A 20062-nucleotide genomic window follows, 5' to 3' on the forward strand; every position below is an offset into this window, starting at 1 on the left:
TAGTCAGAATACCATCCAGATAAGGAAACTGAGTTCCAAGGCCCTTGGGTCCTGCCCAAGGTCACTCAGGTAGTAAACATCCAAAATAGGGTTTGAACCCAAGTCCTCTGCTCCAAAGCTAGTGCATACTTTCCATCAGACTATGCTGTCTTCATTTCATCCAACCAGAAAGGTTTCTAAATTAAATCGAGAGGTGCATATGGCCCATAGATCAGTTCTTCACCACTGAGTCAAAAAACAACAGATCTAGACCCAAAAGATCTGGGTCTGCATCCCAGTTCTGCTCTCTGCTATCTATGTTAAGAGAACCTTCCCTCTCTGGGCTCCAGGTTCTTCCTCTGGAAAGTTGAACTAAATAACTGCTAGAGGCCCTTTCAGTTTTAGATCTATGATTCTATGATATGTGGAGGAGCACAAATCCATGCAAGAAATCTGGTGTGTATCCAATACATACTTCCCTAACCACTCTATGGACAGAGGGAAGATCACATGGCTATTCCATGGGGCTACAAGGATGATAAGAGCACAGGTTCAGGGCTTGAATGAATCTCCAGTCCATCCTCCCCTCCACTCTCCTCATTTTATAGATGAGGAAACTGAGATGCAAGTTAAGTTAAACGACTTGAACAAAGTCACACAAGGAGTAAGTGGTACAGACAGAATTAAAACCCCTGTGCTTTGACTTCAAGCCAGTATTCTTTTCCAAAAGACTTCAAAAGATCAGTAGACTGCCATGCTAATTAGTCAAAAAGCAAGACAAAAATTACTATTTCATTAATTATTTTCCCATCCTAGCTTCATCAAATGATGAACTCAGACAGTGGAACTCTTGAAACCCATTACTGATTCTGCATAACAGCTTAAGTCACTGTATAGGAACAGTGTAAAAGGTGGCAAAGGTGGCCCACAGAGGCTAATGGATAGCAAGGGAGTGCAGTTTAATTGGACTAATGTGTCCAGACTTGGAGAAGGAGTGATTCACTTGCTAATTACTTAAAAGGAAATATTATCTGGAAGTTATTTCATTCTCTTGAAAACAATTTGTGTCTAGTCACATATCAAATATAAAGCAAAGAGGCTAAGACACTGGTCTTAGTCCAAAGCTGCTTTACCAAGGGTCCCAGTACAGAAGTGGCCATGAGGATGGACAGCTCAGTCTCACCACTACTGAGGAGCCCAATGGACCAACCAGGAGCCACAACTGCCTGCACAGACTCACACCCCTGGAAACCAGCTTAGCATTCCTGGGTCTTGCCAGACAGTGGAGGCATGTAAGTAACAGAGGCCTCCATGCCATGGACTTCAAGGGAGAGTGGTGACACAGGTCATTCCTAGCAACATTTTATCAGCTAAAATGACATTAAAGAAGATGCAGTAACATGTTTTGTCCCTGAACTCTTAAGGCCCAGGGGACCTTCCATCTGACCGGCAGCTGAGACTTTCCATATGTGCTGTTTCTCTCCTAGAACGTGAGCTCCTTGGGAACAAGGCTTGTCTCTCTTTTCTATTTGCATCCCCAGGGTTTAGTGCACTGCTTTGCACATAGGAAGCAATGAATAAGGGCAGCTAGGTGGCTCAGTGGATAGAGTGCTGGACCCAGAGTCAGGAAGACTCATCTTCCCAAGTTCAAATCTGGCTTCAGCCACTTACTAGCTGTGTAACCCTGGGAAAGTCACTTAACCTTGTGAGCCTCAGTTTCCTCATCTGTCAAATGACCTGGAGAAGGAAATGGCAAACTACTCCTGTATCTTTGACAAAAAAAACTCCAAATTGGAGTCACAAAAGCTGGACACGAATGAAAAACAATTGAATTTACTAAATGCTTTGCTTGTGCATTCATTCAAACCCACTTCCAAGGACCACCAGAACTGTTGGCAATGCTTCAGACCAGCGACACAGACCCTTGGCCAGTCTGTCTCTCCAAAACCATGACAAGGGAGGTCTACAACTGACCTACTACCCACCACCATCTGAAGCAGCCTAGGGTAGTAATGAAGGGACTGCACTACACATTTCTATTAGCTCTGCATTCTTGGGAATGTGACAAGTCAGTCTCAGAGTCAGAGTGGAATAATGGATAGTGTGTTGGACTTGGAATAGGAAGCCTTGGCTTCAAATTCCACCACCAGTACTTAACAACTGAATGATCATGGGAATGGAACTCAACCCTTCTGAGCCATGGTTTTCCTAACTTTAAAATGGGGTTAACAGTAACAACAGAATCTACAGTATCGTTAGGATACTCCAAAGAGATGAGCTATGTAAAGCAATGTACAAATCTCAAAGTGCTATAGAAATGTCTATTTATTATAACTGTACTATATCCCTCAAAGAACTGCCGTGAAGAAAGCAACGTGTGAGCCTTCAGGCATTACAGAAACAGAAACTATAGAAATAATAATGAATAACTATGAGCTGGCACATGACAAATCAAGAGCAAAAAGATTCTTGTGTTTATTTCCTCATTTTAAGCACGAGAGTTGGAGCTTTGTCCCAAGAATAAAACTTAGAAAAAGAAAACCCTTGGTAGCATGAACATTACAACTCTGGACCTGCTCGATCCACTGTCTGTTTACATCTTGCCTTGGGAAGACCTGAAAGCATTCACAAGAGAGCTGAGTGGGGAGGGCTCACATCTCTCTCCACATCTGGCTTTTGCTTGGTAAACATCAAGCAAACGCACAAGACCTGAATTTAGGCAACGCTCCATGTTGTCATTTAAACACTGAGCCTCCTTTTGTTTCTCTTGTGGCCTTACTATGTCAAAACACTGGAGAGGAGGGAGGAAGGAAATGCATACTCAGTAAGCACTTATGACGTGCCAGGCACTGTATCTTGTTCATCTTGTTCAATCCTCACAAGCACCCTGCAAAGCAGGTACTATTCTTATGCCTATTTTACAGCTATGGAAACTGAGGCACAGAGAGATTAAGGGACTTTCCCTGGGTCACACAGTTAGTAAGTGTCTCAGATCTCCCTGATTCCAGGCCTAACCCTCTATTTACTGAGCTTCTCTGTTGGACACAGAAAAAGAACAGGGCTTATGGCATTGACCATTTATTATACAAATGACACCGTCTCATACAGTATCCAGATCCTGTGGGGTATGGAAGTCAAAGTACAGAATTCAGAGCCAAACCTATGCACCTTCTTTTCAAAGACTAGCCACAGTGTAATGATTTTGGAAAGGATGACTTAAAAGCATGAGACAAGTGGAATATCATCAGCAATTATCTAGAAACCACAGAGTTGGTTAGGTTGTATTAAAAACAGCAAACAAGCTAGACTGACTTCTAATAATACAAAGGGGACTTCTATATAGAGATACCTCTCTAAAGTTGTGACTACAGACTAGAGTGACACTTGGTCACCAAGCCATCCCAGGCACCGACCACCTACGCTGTCTGCCCAATGTCTCATCTCCCCATCTCCCCAGTGTGCCCATACATACAGTTTTAAAGATTTCAACTGTTCTTCCACATTTCCAGATTTGTAATCAATTACATCATCTGCTCCAAGCTTCTTTACTAGGTCAGCGGCATCCCCAGAACAAACTGCTGTCACGTGGGCGCCCCACGCTTTCAGTAACTAGAAAATAATTTTTTTTTAAAGGAAATAAAGTTTTAGGGATTAGAAATGAGTAAACACATGTCAGCTTTGTCTCTGGAGGATGTTAAGTGCCTGGTTCTCAAGAAGACAAAAGGGAAGTCACCTATGAAAGAAGCCAAAAAATGAAGTAAATGTTTGCTCACCAAGAAAACCTCACAAACCAAAAGAATTTTTTTAATTAATAAAAGCAACAATCACTGAGATTTCTGTATGTTTATAATGCATTTTATATTTATAATCTCCTTAAGTCTGACCTTGCTGGTATGTTTGTACCGTAAACACAGACACTGCTAACACTTCTATACTCCTCTTCACTGAGAGGTGACTGTCTCAGGATAGCTCGGACACTCAGGGATACCTTCTCTTAGCCATTTAATAAGAAATGAGGAGGGGCTTGTCACCTAAGTACTAAGCTCAAGTCATTCACTGGAATAAGACAACTTCTAAAGGTTTGGTGAGAAAAATGTGTGTTTTAATGCAATAGAAAGGATCAGAGGATCATAGATTTGGATCTCAAAGGGCCCTCAGAAGTTATCTAGAAAAAGGATTTGAATCCAAGCCCTCTAACTCCAAATCCAGCACATTTTCCACTGCATGACACTGCCCCTCTAGGGTGTACCAGCTAAGCATATTGCCTCCCACAGACACAGAGCAGTGATTTTCCATCTGGGCTCCACAGAGGAATTTTTGGATAGATTTTAAGGAATCTGTGAAGCTGAATGGGGAGTGGGGGGAAATTACATCTTTATTTTTGTTAACCCCAAAATGAAATTTAGCATTTCCCCTAATTATGATTAGCAGCAACAGAGTAATATTAAAATTTATCAGACTGACATAAAAAAGGTCAAGAATCCCCTGGCTCCAAGAGTAAGCTATAGTCCAGAATTAGAATTAAACAGAAATAAGAGACAAATTCTAATTCTGTCAAAGTTAAATGGCAAGAACATTCCAGAAAACTGTTGCATTTTTTTCCCTGGTCATTTGCAGGATTAGAAATACTTTTCAGCTTTCCTAAAGCTATGTAATTAGCATTACCTGAAGATCCTCACCTATCACAGATAACTAAGGCAAGACACACGATAACTTATATCTCATGATAAGGCCAGATATTAACTTTGCCTGTCCATGAACTTCACCAGAGACCTCTTTAATCTGATAGTTCATATAGCCACAAAAAAGGGCTCTGAAACTCCACGAGAACTTCTCCCATCTCCCTCCCCTTGCCCCACACCTACTTTTCTGAAGCAATAAAGGCCACTGTGTTTATGTCCTGGTAATCTAAAAAAAAATTTCAAGGGTGAAATTGTCTAAGATGTATCTTGTTCAAGGGCTGAAGTCAAAAGCTGCTTGAATGTAATGGCATACTGCTTTCAAAAGCAAGTCCCCAATTAGATGCAAACGTGTTAAGAATGTGTTCTAGGATGACTAGCTCATTAGTGACCATTGCCTCACCAATATTAAAATAAACTTAATACTGTCAAGAAAAAAGGAAATTAATTTCTAAGCACCTATTCTACTCACATTAATTTTGTGTGTGTGGGTGTGTGTACACGCACACAGAGAACTATCTAAGGAGAGGAGGGACAGAAAGAGTATGCAAGGGAGAGCAAGCATTAAAACATTAGGAATAATATATGACACATGGTGAAACAAGTCAATAAATTTTTTTGGCCCTTTCCTTCCTTAAGAGCGTAATAGTTTGTCTCCCACTTGAAGCTACTTAGCACTTTCATTGTGTACACCTTAATAAATAACTGGAGCCAAAAGGTTTAAGCAAACAATTTCAACACTGGGAGTTTTTCTACCAAATGACCAACATTCTTTCTTCTCTTTCTCTTCAGGTCCTTTTCCTTCCTATTTTCCCCCCTTTTGTTATATGAGTGAAAAAAAACACCTGGAAATGTTCAGATATTCCACATTAGTAGGTTTTTCTCCTTGAAGAATCACACTGGGAAGAATGGGTCATGTGTTATATTCCCCTTCTTCTATAGACTCTATAGGATCACTATAAAGTACAGATTTACATATTTAAATAAAATATAAGGTAAATATAATACTTTACCTGCGTAGCAAAGGTACCAATTCCACCTGAAGCTCCCAAAATTAAAACACTGTAATGCAAAAGAAATTATAACCATTAATAACGTAAGTCCATTAACTAGTGAACAGGCAAGAAGACGTTGTTGCTGCTGAATCAGACACTCTAAGTGCTCCTCGACAATCTGATGGTTTCGTAAGGGGCACTAATTTAAGGTCACTAGGATTCACTAGACTGGGCACATTTACCAAAAGTCACTTAACTGATTTTAAATAGCTGATACGAGTTCAAAAAGCCTAACTCACAGTGTGAGCTGGTGGAAATTGCACTTGCAGCTACTAACTTGAAGGAGAAGGGGCAAGGTTATATTCAGAAACTTCACACTGGAGGTCCCTATGAAATTTCCATTGACACAGATCATAGAAGGCTACTCAGTAGGCTTTTAGGTACTACTATTAACACCAACTTTGAATTAGCTGCTCACTCTGAAACAAGAAATATCAGTAGATGACTTGGAATCAAAGCAATTCCCCTTTCAAACTTACTTCTAGAATAGTTCATTTCAATTTCAAAAAATTTCATAATTTTAAGGTTGGACCATAAAGGTCACCTAATCCCAACCCTCACTGTACTAACAGCAAAACTAAGGAGCAGAGAGGGTCAACTAGCTTGCCATGGTCACAAAGCATTATCACCTTTCTATGAAGGAGAAAAGCATTGTTAAACCTATCTTACAAATACGTATAAAAACATATCCACATTATACATACATAAAAGAGTCACTAAACTTGACCCTGTGATGCTAACTAGGCACATACCCATGGAGACTGGAGAGGAGAAATTTCCATATTACACATTACAAAAATATTTATCGTGGCACTTTTTTGTACTGACAAATAACTGAAAGTGAGTGCCCATTTATTAGGGAAAGGCTAAACAAAATGAGGCTTATGAATGTAATGGAACATTGTGAGCAATTAGGAGAAACTTGGGAAGACTTATGGGAACTGACACAGAACAAAGCAAGTAAAATCAGAATCATTATTGGCATGTTGGCCACAATAATAAAAAGAACAATGGAAGATGTCAGATCTTTAATCAGTGCAGTGTTCAATCATGACTTCAGAGAACAAGGCATGAGATGTGGGGGACCAAAGGGAGGGTATGAAACATGAATTCTCAGATGCAGACAACACTGAGCGTACTTATTGCAAGGAAAATTTCTATGGGGCAAGGAGAGGTGGTGGGAAGAGTCACTGAAGTGACAATCATGAGAAAAAAGAAGAGGATCAACTACCTAACCTAACAAGATCTATACATGAGTGTATTTTAAATCCTGACTTGGTTTCCTCCATAAGGGGAGGCAATTAAATGAAATTAGCACTCAAGGCCCTCTCCTTTCTTCTGCTTTATCTCCTACTCCCTACACACCCTCTGCTCCAACCAAGATGGTCTACTCAATATTCCCTAAACACCCAAGGCATAGTCCTGCTTCTGTGGCTGTGCTCAAAGATTCCTTTTCCCTTTGCCTTCCTGTACCCCAAATCAGTCTAGAAGTCCTTTTTTCCCTCTGTCTTTGCATGTTCTACCTTCTTCAAGGTCCAGTGAAAGTCATTTGTCTTCCTTGAAGCCCGCTGTGCTTCTGATAATCACTGATTAGACTGTGCATGTATATATGTATTTATGTATCTACATATAGAATCAGATTTAGAGCTGGAAGGGATCTAAGATACCACCTAGTCCAACCACAGAAAGATAGTCTTTCTCTTCTGTGTGTGATATGTATGCATACGTGTGTACACATCAAATTGAGAAACTGTTAACAGTTAAATCATGAGGAGCAGTATGGTGTAGTGGAACTGGTCATGGAGATAGGGAGACTCAGGTTGAAGTCCAGTCTTTGATACCTGTGAGGCCCTAACTTTTCAAGCCTCTAAGCAACTCTCCAGTTCAATATGTTTCAGAGACAGTATAGATCTCCATTGGTAGAAGCTACTCCCCACCAGAAGCTCCTTATATCAATACAATTACAGTTCTAGTCCTTAACTTATCCCTAAATCATAAGTACAGATAGGTAAGACAAGAGGCAAGCCTGGAACACCTCTCCATGGTACAAAGTACCAAATCTAATGCTTGATTACCCACCAAGTCTTTTTTTTTTTTTTACTTCTATAACTCCCATTGTGCCTTTATTCCAAACACGGATGAATTTATTAAGATAAATTCTTGAACTTCTGATCTATGATGGCAAATGTCACGGCACGCAATGTAGTATGAGGGCAAGCCATGAAAAAAACAGTAACAGAACATTTGATGCTAATGATTTGTCACAGTATCTTCAAAGAATAGCTTAGAAAAATCATTCTGCATTTATCCTCTTTATAAATGAGGCAGAGAGAAATCATTACATGTACTGAAAACTATCTTTGAATGATTTTGTTAGTCAGAGAGGGAAAACCTTAAGATCATTAAACCACTCAGTTCCTTCCAGTATTTTTTGGATGCTTCCCCAGCTACACTGTAAGAGCTCCTAAGAGTAGGCACCTTTTGCTCTGCTTTGTTTCTCAGTGGTTAGTGAAGAGCCCTGTATCGCAGCAGTTCTGAACACATGTCTATTAAGGATGGCAATCCAATGAATCAAAACAGCAGCCTTTTCTACTTACTTGAGAAGAAGTACTAGATGAATGGTCACTGATCTCTAAGTCTGCATTTAAAGTGAAATCCAGGACATATGGAAGTGATTGTAAAAAACTGAAAACAAATTAATTTTAAAAAAAAATAGAAACAAAGGAAGCAAAAAAACAAAGAAATCCAGTAAAGGGAATCTTGAAATTAGTTTTCAGTCTTCAGACTGGGACATGGATAGAAAGGAAACTGCCCCATGTGAATGTAATGGGCTAATGCTGCACTGTAAGAAATGGCGAATGCAGAGTTCAGTGAAACACACACAGCTAGACTTACTTGAATCGATGCAGACTGACATAAACCAAAGCATGAGAGAACCATTCACACAATGAATAAAACAATTTAAATGGAGAGAACAATAAAATCCTGAACATCACGGAATTATAACCAAGCTTGGCCTTGGAGAAGAGGTGAGAAAATGCACCTTCTTGCTTTTGTGTATATTGGAGGTTTGGGGGGGATGGGGTGAAAAGAAAGTGATGGACGATGAATGCACATGCTGTCAGTAGGCACAGAAAATATCGTTTGTTTTTTTATCTTTGTTGTAAGGTAAGTCTTGATGAATAAGCTAAGGGAGATGATGGGAAAGTAAAAAAAGCAAAAAAAAACTTTAAAAAAAAGGAAAGAAAAAAGAAACCACCAGACTTTCAGAGAAATTTCCGATCAAGTTAGCTTTAAACCTATTACTATCCATAATCTTGCCTGTCATTAAAATTCAAGGATTTTAGCACTGGAAAGAACCTTGGAGATAATTGGGCTGAATTCCCTAACTTTGATGAGATCATTCTGCTTTTCCAGACTACGTTCTCATTCACCTCCAATTTAAAAAGGACAACCAGATCCTAGCCAAAGGACTTCCCTCCAAGTGCTCCCACTTATACTTGGTGAAACCAAGCTTACCACCATCCTCTCCCCTTACCCTCTATCCAAAGTAGAGGAATCTGGGTTTGGGAACTGACTGTAATAGGGATGTGGCTGCTAAAGCAAGGACACGTTACCTTCCCCAACTTGAAGAGCCTATCTCCCAGCCCCGTCTGGTGTGCTCAAAGAGAGAAGGCCTAAAGCACCCTGGGGGTCATTTCCAACTTGGGGCTGCTCCTCCAGTTTCTCAACAGGGCACTTAGCAAAGTCTGACCTCTTATGTGGAGGCTTCAGTTCACAATGAAGCCACCTGGTGGCGCCCCAAAGTGCAAAATGAACAACTTACAGGTGAGGCTGTTTATGGCTACCCCAGGGGATGTGCCTTCTCTCAAGGTCCTGGCAGCAAAAAAGCTGCAGAGGTCATTCAATATACGCCCAAACAAACAGAAAAGTAAAAAAGATCAGGGCTAACGTACTTGTTCTTCAAACAAAACAAATGTCATGGCTAAATGAATTTGGGTGCCAGAAGTTGGTCCTTTCATGGTTCTGAACTACACAGTGGGATGAGACAATCTGCTGGACCCTCCCAAGCTCTGTTGAGGGAGATAGAAAAGACTACTGATAGTTCATTCATTCTCTCAACAAATACACTGTTTTTAATAGGCTCGATGGGAGAGTGTATTCAAACGCCATGCTTCCAACAATATTTATGGAGCCCTTGTATATTATGTGACAGGTACTTTCCCAGGTGACAAGTTTGCTGTGGTACATCGCATCATACTGGATGTGATGAGCATCATGCAACATCATTGGAAATGAAATTAATTATTCAATCCATCGCAAACAGGAAATGAGCCGTTGTTGACAATGCTGTGTTTCAAAATCAGCTTCCTGTACAGTCACTGCACCGAATGGTTACAACAGTCATCAAAATGAACGCCAAAGTACAAGGATAAATAGATGAGAGGACAGTGAGATAATGGCAGCTTCCATTTAGCCAACCAGAGACTAGAAATGAATTATTACAGAGGTAAGAAGAAAACCTTCATAGGACTACAATATGGAAGCCAAAGGGAGAGAGACTAGAATAGAGGAAGGGGTGGCATGGCCAGCTGGAACAAAAACTAATGAGGAGGAGGAATGAGAAAAGACCCTCAGACTTAGCAGTTAAGTTGGCAAGTAACTGGTAACCTCTGAGAAAACAGTTTCAATAGAGTGATGGAGTTGGGAAGCTGTATTATAGGAAGTAGAGGTAGTGGGCGTGAACTACTTTTCCTAGGGGTTTATCAATGCAGGGAACAGAGTGATAGAACCATAACTTGGGGGAGTAACATCTTCAAGTGAAGGTTTTCTCCTTTCATTTCCAACGAAAATAAATAAGGTAAGGCTGTCTATTGCCAAGAATTGAAAGAGAGGAAAGGGAGTAGAACTAGAACAATTTACACAAGAATAATATGTGTCAAGAAAAACATTCTGAATGGCTTAACTCTAATCAACACAATGACCAATCGTGTCTCCAGAGGACCTAGAGTGAACTGCTTTCCCCACCTCCTCACAGAAAGGTGAGAAGTACCAGGTGTAGAGAGAGGTTCTTGGACTCAGCCACTGTGTGCATTTACCATCTTTGACTATGTTTATTTGTTACAACCTCCCCCGCATTTTGCATTATTTTCTCTAGGGTTTTTAACTTGGGGTGGGTTTGAGGTAGGGAATGCTGGTTGGCAATAGTGATGCAAAAAAAAGGGGGGGGGCTACTGAAACACTTTTTAAGAGCTGAGATGAGAACAGATAGAATTTCAGAAGGAAGCTGGATGATTTTGAACGTAATGTGTAGAATTTATTACATATTTTTTAAAATGTATAAAATGAGGATTTATGGTTTCACAGAAAACTATATTCTTCTGTGTAGATGGAAATGCTTTTTGGGGGGAAGCCCAAATTTAGATTTAAAAAATATTTTAAGTAATTTAATACCACCACACCATTATGCCCGGCATCACAGCAGTACCGATAGGTAGAGGTCCCAACCAATTAGTATCAGTGGCTAGCATATTTTTCCTTCCTACAACCCTAATCCTAGTGATTCAGAATCAATTATTTCCTGAGACAAAAGCCCTCTCTCTATGCCACCTCTCCCAGTATTCTCAAGCACAATGCTTAGCACATAAATAGGCATTTAAATTTCTTTTTCATTCATTCATTCCCACCTAAGGTCTATTGAGGGCCATCTCCAGTTGTTCTGATCTATATCTCATCACTGGATCCAGATAGCTCCAGAGCAGAGAGAGGAAAGAAAGACTTGTATCTTTGCACAGCCCTCCCTCACTTAAATCCAATTAATTTGCGCAGCTCATCAGCTTCTTTATGTCAAGGTCCCCTTCAAGAATGAAGGACAAACAACTTGAGAGTAGCATGAGCTGCCCCACTGGGGCCCCAAGTGGCCAGCTTCAGTTGGACAATCCAGCTCCTTCCTTCCCCTTCCCTTTCCTTTTTCCTCTTCCTCTGTCCACATTGGGTATCATACCTTTACCTTCGGGTGCTCAGCCCAAGGAATGTAGATTTTGATCACTGAAACCTCAAATATATCTTGGGGTTTACAGGCTAGATTTCTTTCTTTAGGACCATGCCTTAAACTCAAATCACTCTGGCTTTCACTGACTGGCCAACAATAGTCCCACCCAAGCCCAGGGAGTCATTGTTTGGGCCCCATAGCTCAGAGTGAAAGTAAATAGCAATTGTTTCTGTTTTGGCCACAAACCCTGAGGGTCATCCCCTCCCAGACTGGTATTATTTTTTTTACTAGGTAAAAGAAGCTATTTTTTGCCCCATCTCTTGCCTATTCTTAATCACTGACTGGGTGCTGCCTCAGTCAAACTGAAACCTGTTAAAGACTTTAAATCGCTTAAAAAGGTGATTGCGCATCGGGCCATCTCCAGTCATCCTGACCTATATCTTGCCACTGGACCCAGATGGCTCTGGAGAAGAAAAGGATACTGGTGACTCTGCACAGCTCTTACCCCCAAATCCAATTCAATTACAAGTTATGGCATCACCTTTCGGATGTCATGCTCCTCTTCAAGAATGAAGAACAAACAAGTTCTATTCCTCCACAGTCCATATGTTCTTTTGCCCTCCTTTTCCTTTATGCCTTCTGGAATTTTCACTAAATCAGTAACAAGATTTCCTTCATCCTCGGTCTCTTCTTGGGCTCATGGAAACTCACCACATCAGTGCTATTAGCCTCTCCATTGTTCTTTGAGCTTTTTCCTCTGATTCCATACCACAAGTCAGGAAGTATTGGCCCATCTTTGTTCCCCATTGTCACCTTCAAACCCTCCTGCCACTGTTACTGATATGTGAGCTTCACACAAGACTGTAAGGACCTAGTGTGACCCCTTCAATTTATAGATGAGGAAACTGAAACTCAGAGTTGAAGTAACTTGCCCAAGACTACACACGTGACAGAGGCAGAATTTAAACTTGGGCCTTCTATCCAGTATTCTTTCCACTATACCACACTGTACTCCATTGTATGTCTATCATCTGGTCTGGATCCTTGTTGTTTTAACGTGCCAGCTTCCAGGACACTCTCCCTGCTTGTGTGAAGAGCTCAGAACCTAGTTCACCACCCTGTTCTCTATCACAATCCCTGACTTGAACTTTGGGATTTTAAGAGAGAGAGAAATGCATATGCACACACACATACACACACACACATATGTATGTGTAGACAGAGATAGAAAAACAGACCCATAAACATACACATATGTATGTCTATATGAATATGTATGGATTCAGATGTATATGTAAAGATGTGGAGATATATATGGTCACAGAGAGAAAAATATAAAGATATAGAGAGACACAAACACCAATAGACAAATACACAGATATAGCTACATATAGAGAGACAGATATAGTTATAAAGATACAGATATAGACAGAGACATAAAAATAGATATATGCAGACATAGATATAAACGTATAAACAGAGATATAATATATATGTAGACATAAAGATATAGAGCAATAATCGCTAGATATGCCTGACATCCCATTTCAATAAACTTTTCAACTCCAAAAATAATAACTAAAATCTAAGGGGTGCTTTAAGGTTGGCAAAGAGCTTCATATGTATTTATTCATTTGCTCCTCATGACAACTCTGGGAAGCAGATGCTCTTATTATTTCCATTCTGTAGATGAGGAAACTGAGGCAGACAGCAATTGAGTGACTTTCCCTGGGTCACACGGCTAGAAGTGACTGTAGCAAGAGGTGACCTCCAGTCTGATTCCAAGACCAGTCCTCTCCACTACACCACCGAGCTATTCGGAAGGATGGCAATACCTCAGAATTCTCCATTACCCACAACTACGGCACCTCCATGATTCTGCATTTGTTAGATTCCTGCCAGGGCACGATTTCCTTTTCATCTTCTCTTTTGTCTTACTGCTCCTAAATCCAGTCTTCATGCTCACCACCTCTATTCCCTGTCTCTCTCTCTCTCTCTACATCCTTCCATTATCCCTGCTCTGGACTTAGTCTCCTCTTTACACAGACTTGACCCTAGGGTTGACACCACAGGTGCCTTCACTCCCCTGTTCTGCTGTCACATGCACTACACCAGTCCTCAACTACAGACTACAAGTTGGGCACTGAGATAGAAAAAGAAGACATGTTCACCTAAAGAGTTCCAGAAAAGTAATGTCAAACTCAACTAAAAATGGGAACCATAAATCATACATAGGAATCCCTATGGGCTGTATGCTGATTTAGAAAACTACACATTAATGTTATCTAATAACATTTATATCTATGTCTACATATATCTATCTATTTTTATGTCTCTGTCTACATATCTTTATATCTGTCTCTCTATATGTAGCTGTATCTATGTCTTTGTCTATTGGTGTTTGTGTCTCTCTATATCTTTATATTTTTCTCTCTGTGACCACATATATCTCCACATCTTTACATATACATATTAACATTTAGTATATTTTCATTTATTTTGTTAAATATTTCTCAATTACATTTTAATCTGATTCAGGCTACACTCAAGAATGCTGTTTGATACATCTGTTCTAGAAGATGTCTTACACAGAGTCCACACAAAGAATTTCCTGTTCAATTGATCAACCAATAGGCATTTATTACGCACTTACTATGTGCTAGGCCCTGTGCTAAGTGCTACTGATGTCAAGGTTTTCAAATGCTTAAAGAGATCTCTGAAGCTATTCAGTACAACCTGTTCCTGAACAGGCATTCTCTCCATAACCTAATTCAGTGGTTATGTGGTCTTTGCACAAAGACCTCTAATGAGAGGGAACCCACTATTATACATACATACTATCTATGTATTAGTGTATGTATGTATCTGCTTCACATCACTCCATCTTTTCCACAAGAGTAGCATGAGTCTTGATCTAACAATCTGTGTCAAATTAAGGAAACTGTATCTACAGCACTCCCTTGATCTATTTGTCTCATGATCCTAACAAAAAAGAAATTAGATTAGTCTGGCAGGACCTGTTCTTGATGAAGCCATGTTGGCCCTTTGTGATCATGGATTCCTTTTTGATGGGTTCACCAGCCATGCCTTTAATAGCACATTATAAAAATTTGCCACGAATTGAAGTAAAAGCTCACTAGCGTATAGCTCACAGATTCCACCCTCTTCTCTGTTTTGAAAATAGGGAGATGTCCCTTTTTCTAGTACTGCTGTCCCCTTGCCAATGCTCTCCAACATCAATGCCTTAGCTCTATCTTCAGACGATGCCATTTACAGATTATACTGCACTAACTGTATGGAGCTCCAAAATGCAGCAAAGCCTCTTTGGGGAAATCAAGAGCAGAACAGAGACTGGTCTTATTCTCCTCACTAGAAAAAGAAAGTAAATTAAAAAACAAATTGCCCAGACTATGATAAATCCGTCCTATGAGACATTCTACTTTGTAAAAAAAACAAACCATATATATACGTGTGTGTGTACATATATATATACACACAAACTGCACACGTATATATATTTTAATCAATTTTGTATACCATACATGCAGTATCTATATACATATATACATGATATGTGTGCAGAGCTCTAACTCATAGAAAAGTTTCAACTTATACGAATGGAGCTGGTTCCCACACCAGGAAATCCCCACACTGACAAAATTGGAGATTTTTGGCATATTCATTCATTCATACACACCCATCTGATTCATCTATATAGTCAAATCAGACACCATGAATAGGCAATGAGCTGGGCCCAGAGTTAAATAGAAAGTGATTGGGCTATGTGACATTTGGCAAATTATACAGTACTTTTACAATAATCCCCAAGATACTTATTAATGTAAAAGTCATCTCTTTAATGTCAACATTATTCCAGTGAAGCTGTATGGTTGAACTCACTAGAAAACCATGACCTTGTAAGATCATTGCCAAAAGCAATGGGAAGGTGCAAGGTGGGCGGCAGAATATTACCGATGACTCACATACCTTAGAAGTTATGTAAAAGACATTATGGACGACATGGATGAATGAAGAAAGAAGGTCACTGACACCAGTGAAAGCTCAGGGATCAATGGTTCAGTAATAGTTGGGTACTCCTGAGTCATTAAAAGAAGTAGAAGAAGGCCAACTAAAGACATTCTGTGAATCCTCCACGAAGAATTTATGGACTGTGATCTGCATCAGGGAAGGGATTATCTATATCAGCAAACCTAGGACATCCATCCATCAACACAGCTGTGAAAAGAGGGAGGATTTAACCCTGGGTCTGCCACCTACCTCACTGGGTGATGCTAAACAAGTCCCTTCACCTTTCCGGGCCTGAGTTCTCGGCCTTATCTATAAAACAGGATGGCTAGATTAGGTGATTTAACATTCTATGATTTAATAAATGAGTGAAAGATCTATATGAGATGAAAAATGGAGAGACCAAAGCCTGAATTTATCTCTGGGCTGCTCTTGCATTTCTACCTGATTTTTTTTTTTTTTTGGCTTTCTCTCTAGCTATACTTTAGATACTAAATCAATTTTGGCTTCTTTCTCATTCAGATTTCACCTATTATTTAGCCCTTATGTGCCACTTATTCCCTAAGTACTTTGTGATCATTTATTTATTCTTACTTGCAACCCTAAGAGACAGATCATCACCATCTTACCTATTTTGCCGAGAGAAACATGAGTGTACGTAAGTCAGCAAGAGATTAAGAATTCGATTTCTGGAGCTTCAAATCTTTGTATAGCACTAGAACATTATGCCAAATGTGATAAGTGGGAGTCAACAGGACATAATAAAAAGAAAAAAGTCAGGAGACTTTACTTCTATCTTCGTTTCAACACTTAACTTGCCATGTGTCACCCTTGGTAGTTATTTAATCACTCCAAGCCAGTCTTCACAATAAATCTATAAATTGAGAGGTTCGTATGAATCAGTACAGAATAAAGTAAGCAGATCCCAGAGAATGCCATATACACGAAAACAATGTAATGTAAATGAAAAGAACACTGCACTGAAGCCCAACACTGAGTAAAGATACTGACCAATCTTAGCCCTAGAGAAGATTTGAGGAAGCACTCTGTGTAGAGGGTGAGAACTTGGGGAACAAAACATTTACAGACACAGAGGCTCAGTAACTGTTAGTTTTGCTTGCGTGATTTTTTTTTTTTTGGTGGTGGTGGGGGAATACGTGATACCCAGTAGAATATAATTTTCTTAAAGGCAAAGATTGCCTCATTTTTGCATTTGTATCCTCAGAAGCACCATGGCATAATGGTTAGAAAGCTGGCTTCAAAGCCATTAGACTTAGGTTAAAGTCCCACCTTTGACTAGCACTGGCTATTGAGACCTCAGGCAAATCATTTAAACTCGCAGTATTCCAGGCAGCTCTTTAGGATTCAATTTGCAGAGAAGGTGCCTACCTGCAATGGTAATAATGGCTAAAAATAACAGTTAACATTTAGATAGCACTTACTATGTGCCAAGAACAGTGTTAAGCGCTTTACAACTACTACCTCATTTGATTCTCACAACAATCCCAAGATGTAGACAATATTATTATCCCCATTTTATGGATGAGGAAACTGCCCAGAGTCACATAGGTAGTAATTCTCTGAGGCTGGATTTGAAGTCTACTCTTTCTTGACTCCAAGTCCAGAGCTCTATCCACTGCCCCATCTACGTAGTCACTGTCCCTATCCTCAATGTCTGACCCATAGCAGGTATTTAATAAATGCTTACTGACTGATATATGGAAATGACTGGTAAGTAAAAACAAAGAACATCAATAAATCATCTTCAAATAAAAAAAAATAACAAAGAGACTCCCCCTTCTCCCCATTCCGAAAGGGAAAGCTGCACTGGAGGATTTCTGAGGTCCCTTTCAACTTTGAGTCTGTGGAAAGAAGTTGGAATTCTTTGATACAGCTGAGCCTATACTTGTGTTCTCAAGTCTCTTTAAAAGAGACACACGTTTCACCTTCATGATTTTCCCCAGCCACCCTACTTATACATGAAAGCCACAAAATAATTTTATATTCTGTCATGAATACATTTTTTGGCACACATGCCAATCTACTAAATCCTAAAGGCTTTTGTGGAGCTCAGTAACAAAAGAGATCCCAAGACTTCAAGCTAAACCCACTATAGAAACAAAGAAACTCTAAGAAATAAGGAGAACGCTAGAAAAGTCTACTCCTGGGTTTCTAGTCCATCTCCCAGCATGAAAACAGATGAAAGGAAACAAACTGCAGGGAAGTCATAAATGATTTATAAATGGGCTAACCTAATCCTATAATCAAATGAGATGAATCTTTTTCTTTTTAAATGCCTGATAAGGCATGTTGTATTGGGGCAAAGAATCTAAAAAAAAACTGAACACATTGGCCAGTAGAACATCCTTGTACATCAAATAAAAGTGCTGTTTTTTAGCCAGGGGTCTGAGCAAAGAAACAGAATCATCCACGGTTCTTACTTGGGTTTAGCTCCTCAGATTTTTACAGTATCATATGGTCTATTCCTAGCAATGGAAATATGAAAATTCTCTAAATTTACTATATCTATTTTCAAGAGTTTAAAGTAAAAAAAATTTCTCTCTTGGAATTCAAAGGGACCAATCTCTAGTGCTTTAGCCAGGAAAGATAAGGTATAGCTTTTCTATCAGGAGACAAATTTCAGGCAGGACAAGAAAAACCCAAGTGCTTTATGACATAACCAATACATAAACAAATTGCTATCAGATTTTTCCCATATCCAAGAATAAAATTTAGGTGTGGAAACATTAAAAAATCGTATTAATACTGAAAGCCACATGTTATCTATGTATTCCTACTGAATAAATCATGAAGAATAATGGATGGGCTGCTGTCTGATACAAAAAAATAATTTCACTTGAGGGTTTCTGGGGATATCAGAATGTGAGGACAAAAATGACATATTTTATGATATCATCAGAACCCAGAGATTAAATTTTTCCTCCAATTCACTGAAGCCCAGTTCTTACATATATAGCCATTTTAATGAAGGCAAGGAACTAGGGGAAAGAGAAAAATAAACTCCATTGTTAATCTGGAAAGCTTTGTCTTAATAAAAAGTACACTGTTTGTTTTCACAGTGTCTCTCACCTCCCTTAAAGAAAACCTAAATATAGGATAAGTAGCTTTCCTAAAGTCACCAAGCTAGTTATTAGGGAGTATGGTATGATGCGAAGAGCACTAGACTTGGGAGTTAGGGGAGAACTAGACTCAAATCCCAGTTATGACCTTTAATGGTTACGGGGTCCTGGGAAAATTCATTTAACCACTCTAAGTCTGTTTCTTCAGGGGTAAAATGGGGGTAAGAATACTTGCACTGATTGCTTCACTGGGTTATACTTTCCACAGAAAGTACTTGGTAAGTGCTGGTGAAATGGAAGCCATTACTATTAACAGAGTTTACACTGGAAACAGGTGAAGAGTCTCCTAGACCCTGTGTCTAAAACACCAGATGCAACATAGCTGCATCTAAAACATTCTAAAATTCTACATGAACACACATGGAATTGGAAGAAAAGAAGGACAAGGTCTTTTTCCCTATATATATATTTGTCTAATCCAACTCCAAAGTGTTACTGGGGAGATCAAAAAAACCCACTTCATCTATCATGGTGAACTCAATCAGTGCTACTCACTAACCTCAGTGCCGACATCTAGTTTTTGTATGGCGTTTGCTTGGGGCGGGGAGAGGATGGAGGGGAGAACACAGTAAATAGTTTAATAACTTCTGGATTAAGTAAATCACAATGACAGATCTACAGATTTCACTAAAAACTTGCATGATGTCATTTCATAGTATTTGAGCTAGAGTGGACCTCAGAGATCAAGGCCTGAAACAGTCTTAGACGGGTCTAATGAAAATTAGGCAGTGAACTATTTTTTTAAAAAGCCAAAAAATAAAATAACATAAAATAAATTTTAATTATAAATAAAAACAAATCTTTAAGAAGCCACTTTGTTAGCGTCTTTTGCTGTGGTTTTCACGAGAGAGAACTCCATGTTAATCTGATGCAGGCAGACAGTTGCACTGTGAATAAGACTGGGATGGGAGAGGAATTTTCTCTAGAGAAAGTCCCTCCCCACCTTCCCAAACACAAAAGAAATCAAGCCTTCAGGAAATCACATGCATTGGATGTTGTCCATGCGTCTCTTATATGCAAAACTGGTCCCAAATGACAGCCCAGTTAGGCAGCTGTAGCAATTCCTCTTCCTTTGTGGAATTTCAGTGTCACAGATTTAGAGCCAGAGGAGCTCCTGGAGGCCATCCAATCCGATACCAGAGACTGACATTTAGAGAGGTAAAGTCACATGGCTATTAGTGATGTGAAGCA

The 20062-nt window shown here is 39.6% G+C and overlaps 1 protein-coding gene across 5 annotated transcripts in view; it reads right to left on the reverse strand.

Annotated features, from left to right (window-relative positions):
* RTN4IP1 (reticulon 4 interacting protein 1) overlaps window positions 1–20062 on the reverse strand; it is a 58130-nt gene that overhangs the window by 22478 nt on the left and 15590 nt on the right. For all 5 annotated transcript variants that reach the window (XM_072642972.1, XM_072642969.1, XM_072642973.1 and 2 more), the window contains 2 exons: window positions 5672–5720; window positions 3452–3588 (listed from right to left, as the gene is read on the reverse strand). In XM_072642972.1, the coding sequence (XP_072499073.1) occupies window positions 3452–3588; window positions 5672–5720 (186 nt within the window). The remainder of the gene's footprint in view (window positions 1–3451; window positions 3589–5671; window positions 5721–20062) is intronic.

Source organism: Notamacropus eugenii, chromosome 2 (assembly GCF_028372415.1).
Source record: "Notamacropus eugenii isolate mMacEug1 chromosome 2, mMacEug1.pri_v2, whole genome shotgun sequence".
Lineage (NCBI taxonomy): Eukaryota > Metazoa > Chordata > Mammalia > Diprotodontia > Macropodidae > Notamacropus > Notamacropus eugenii.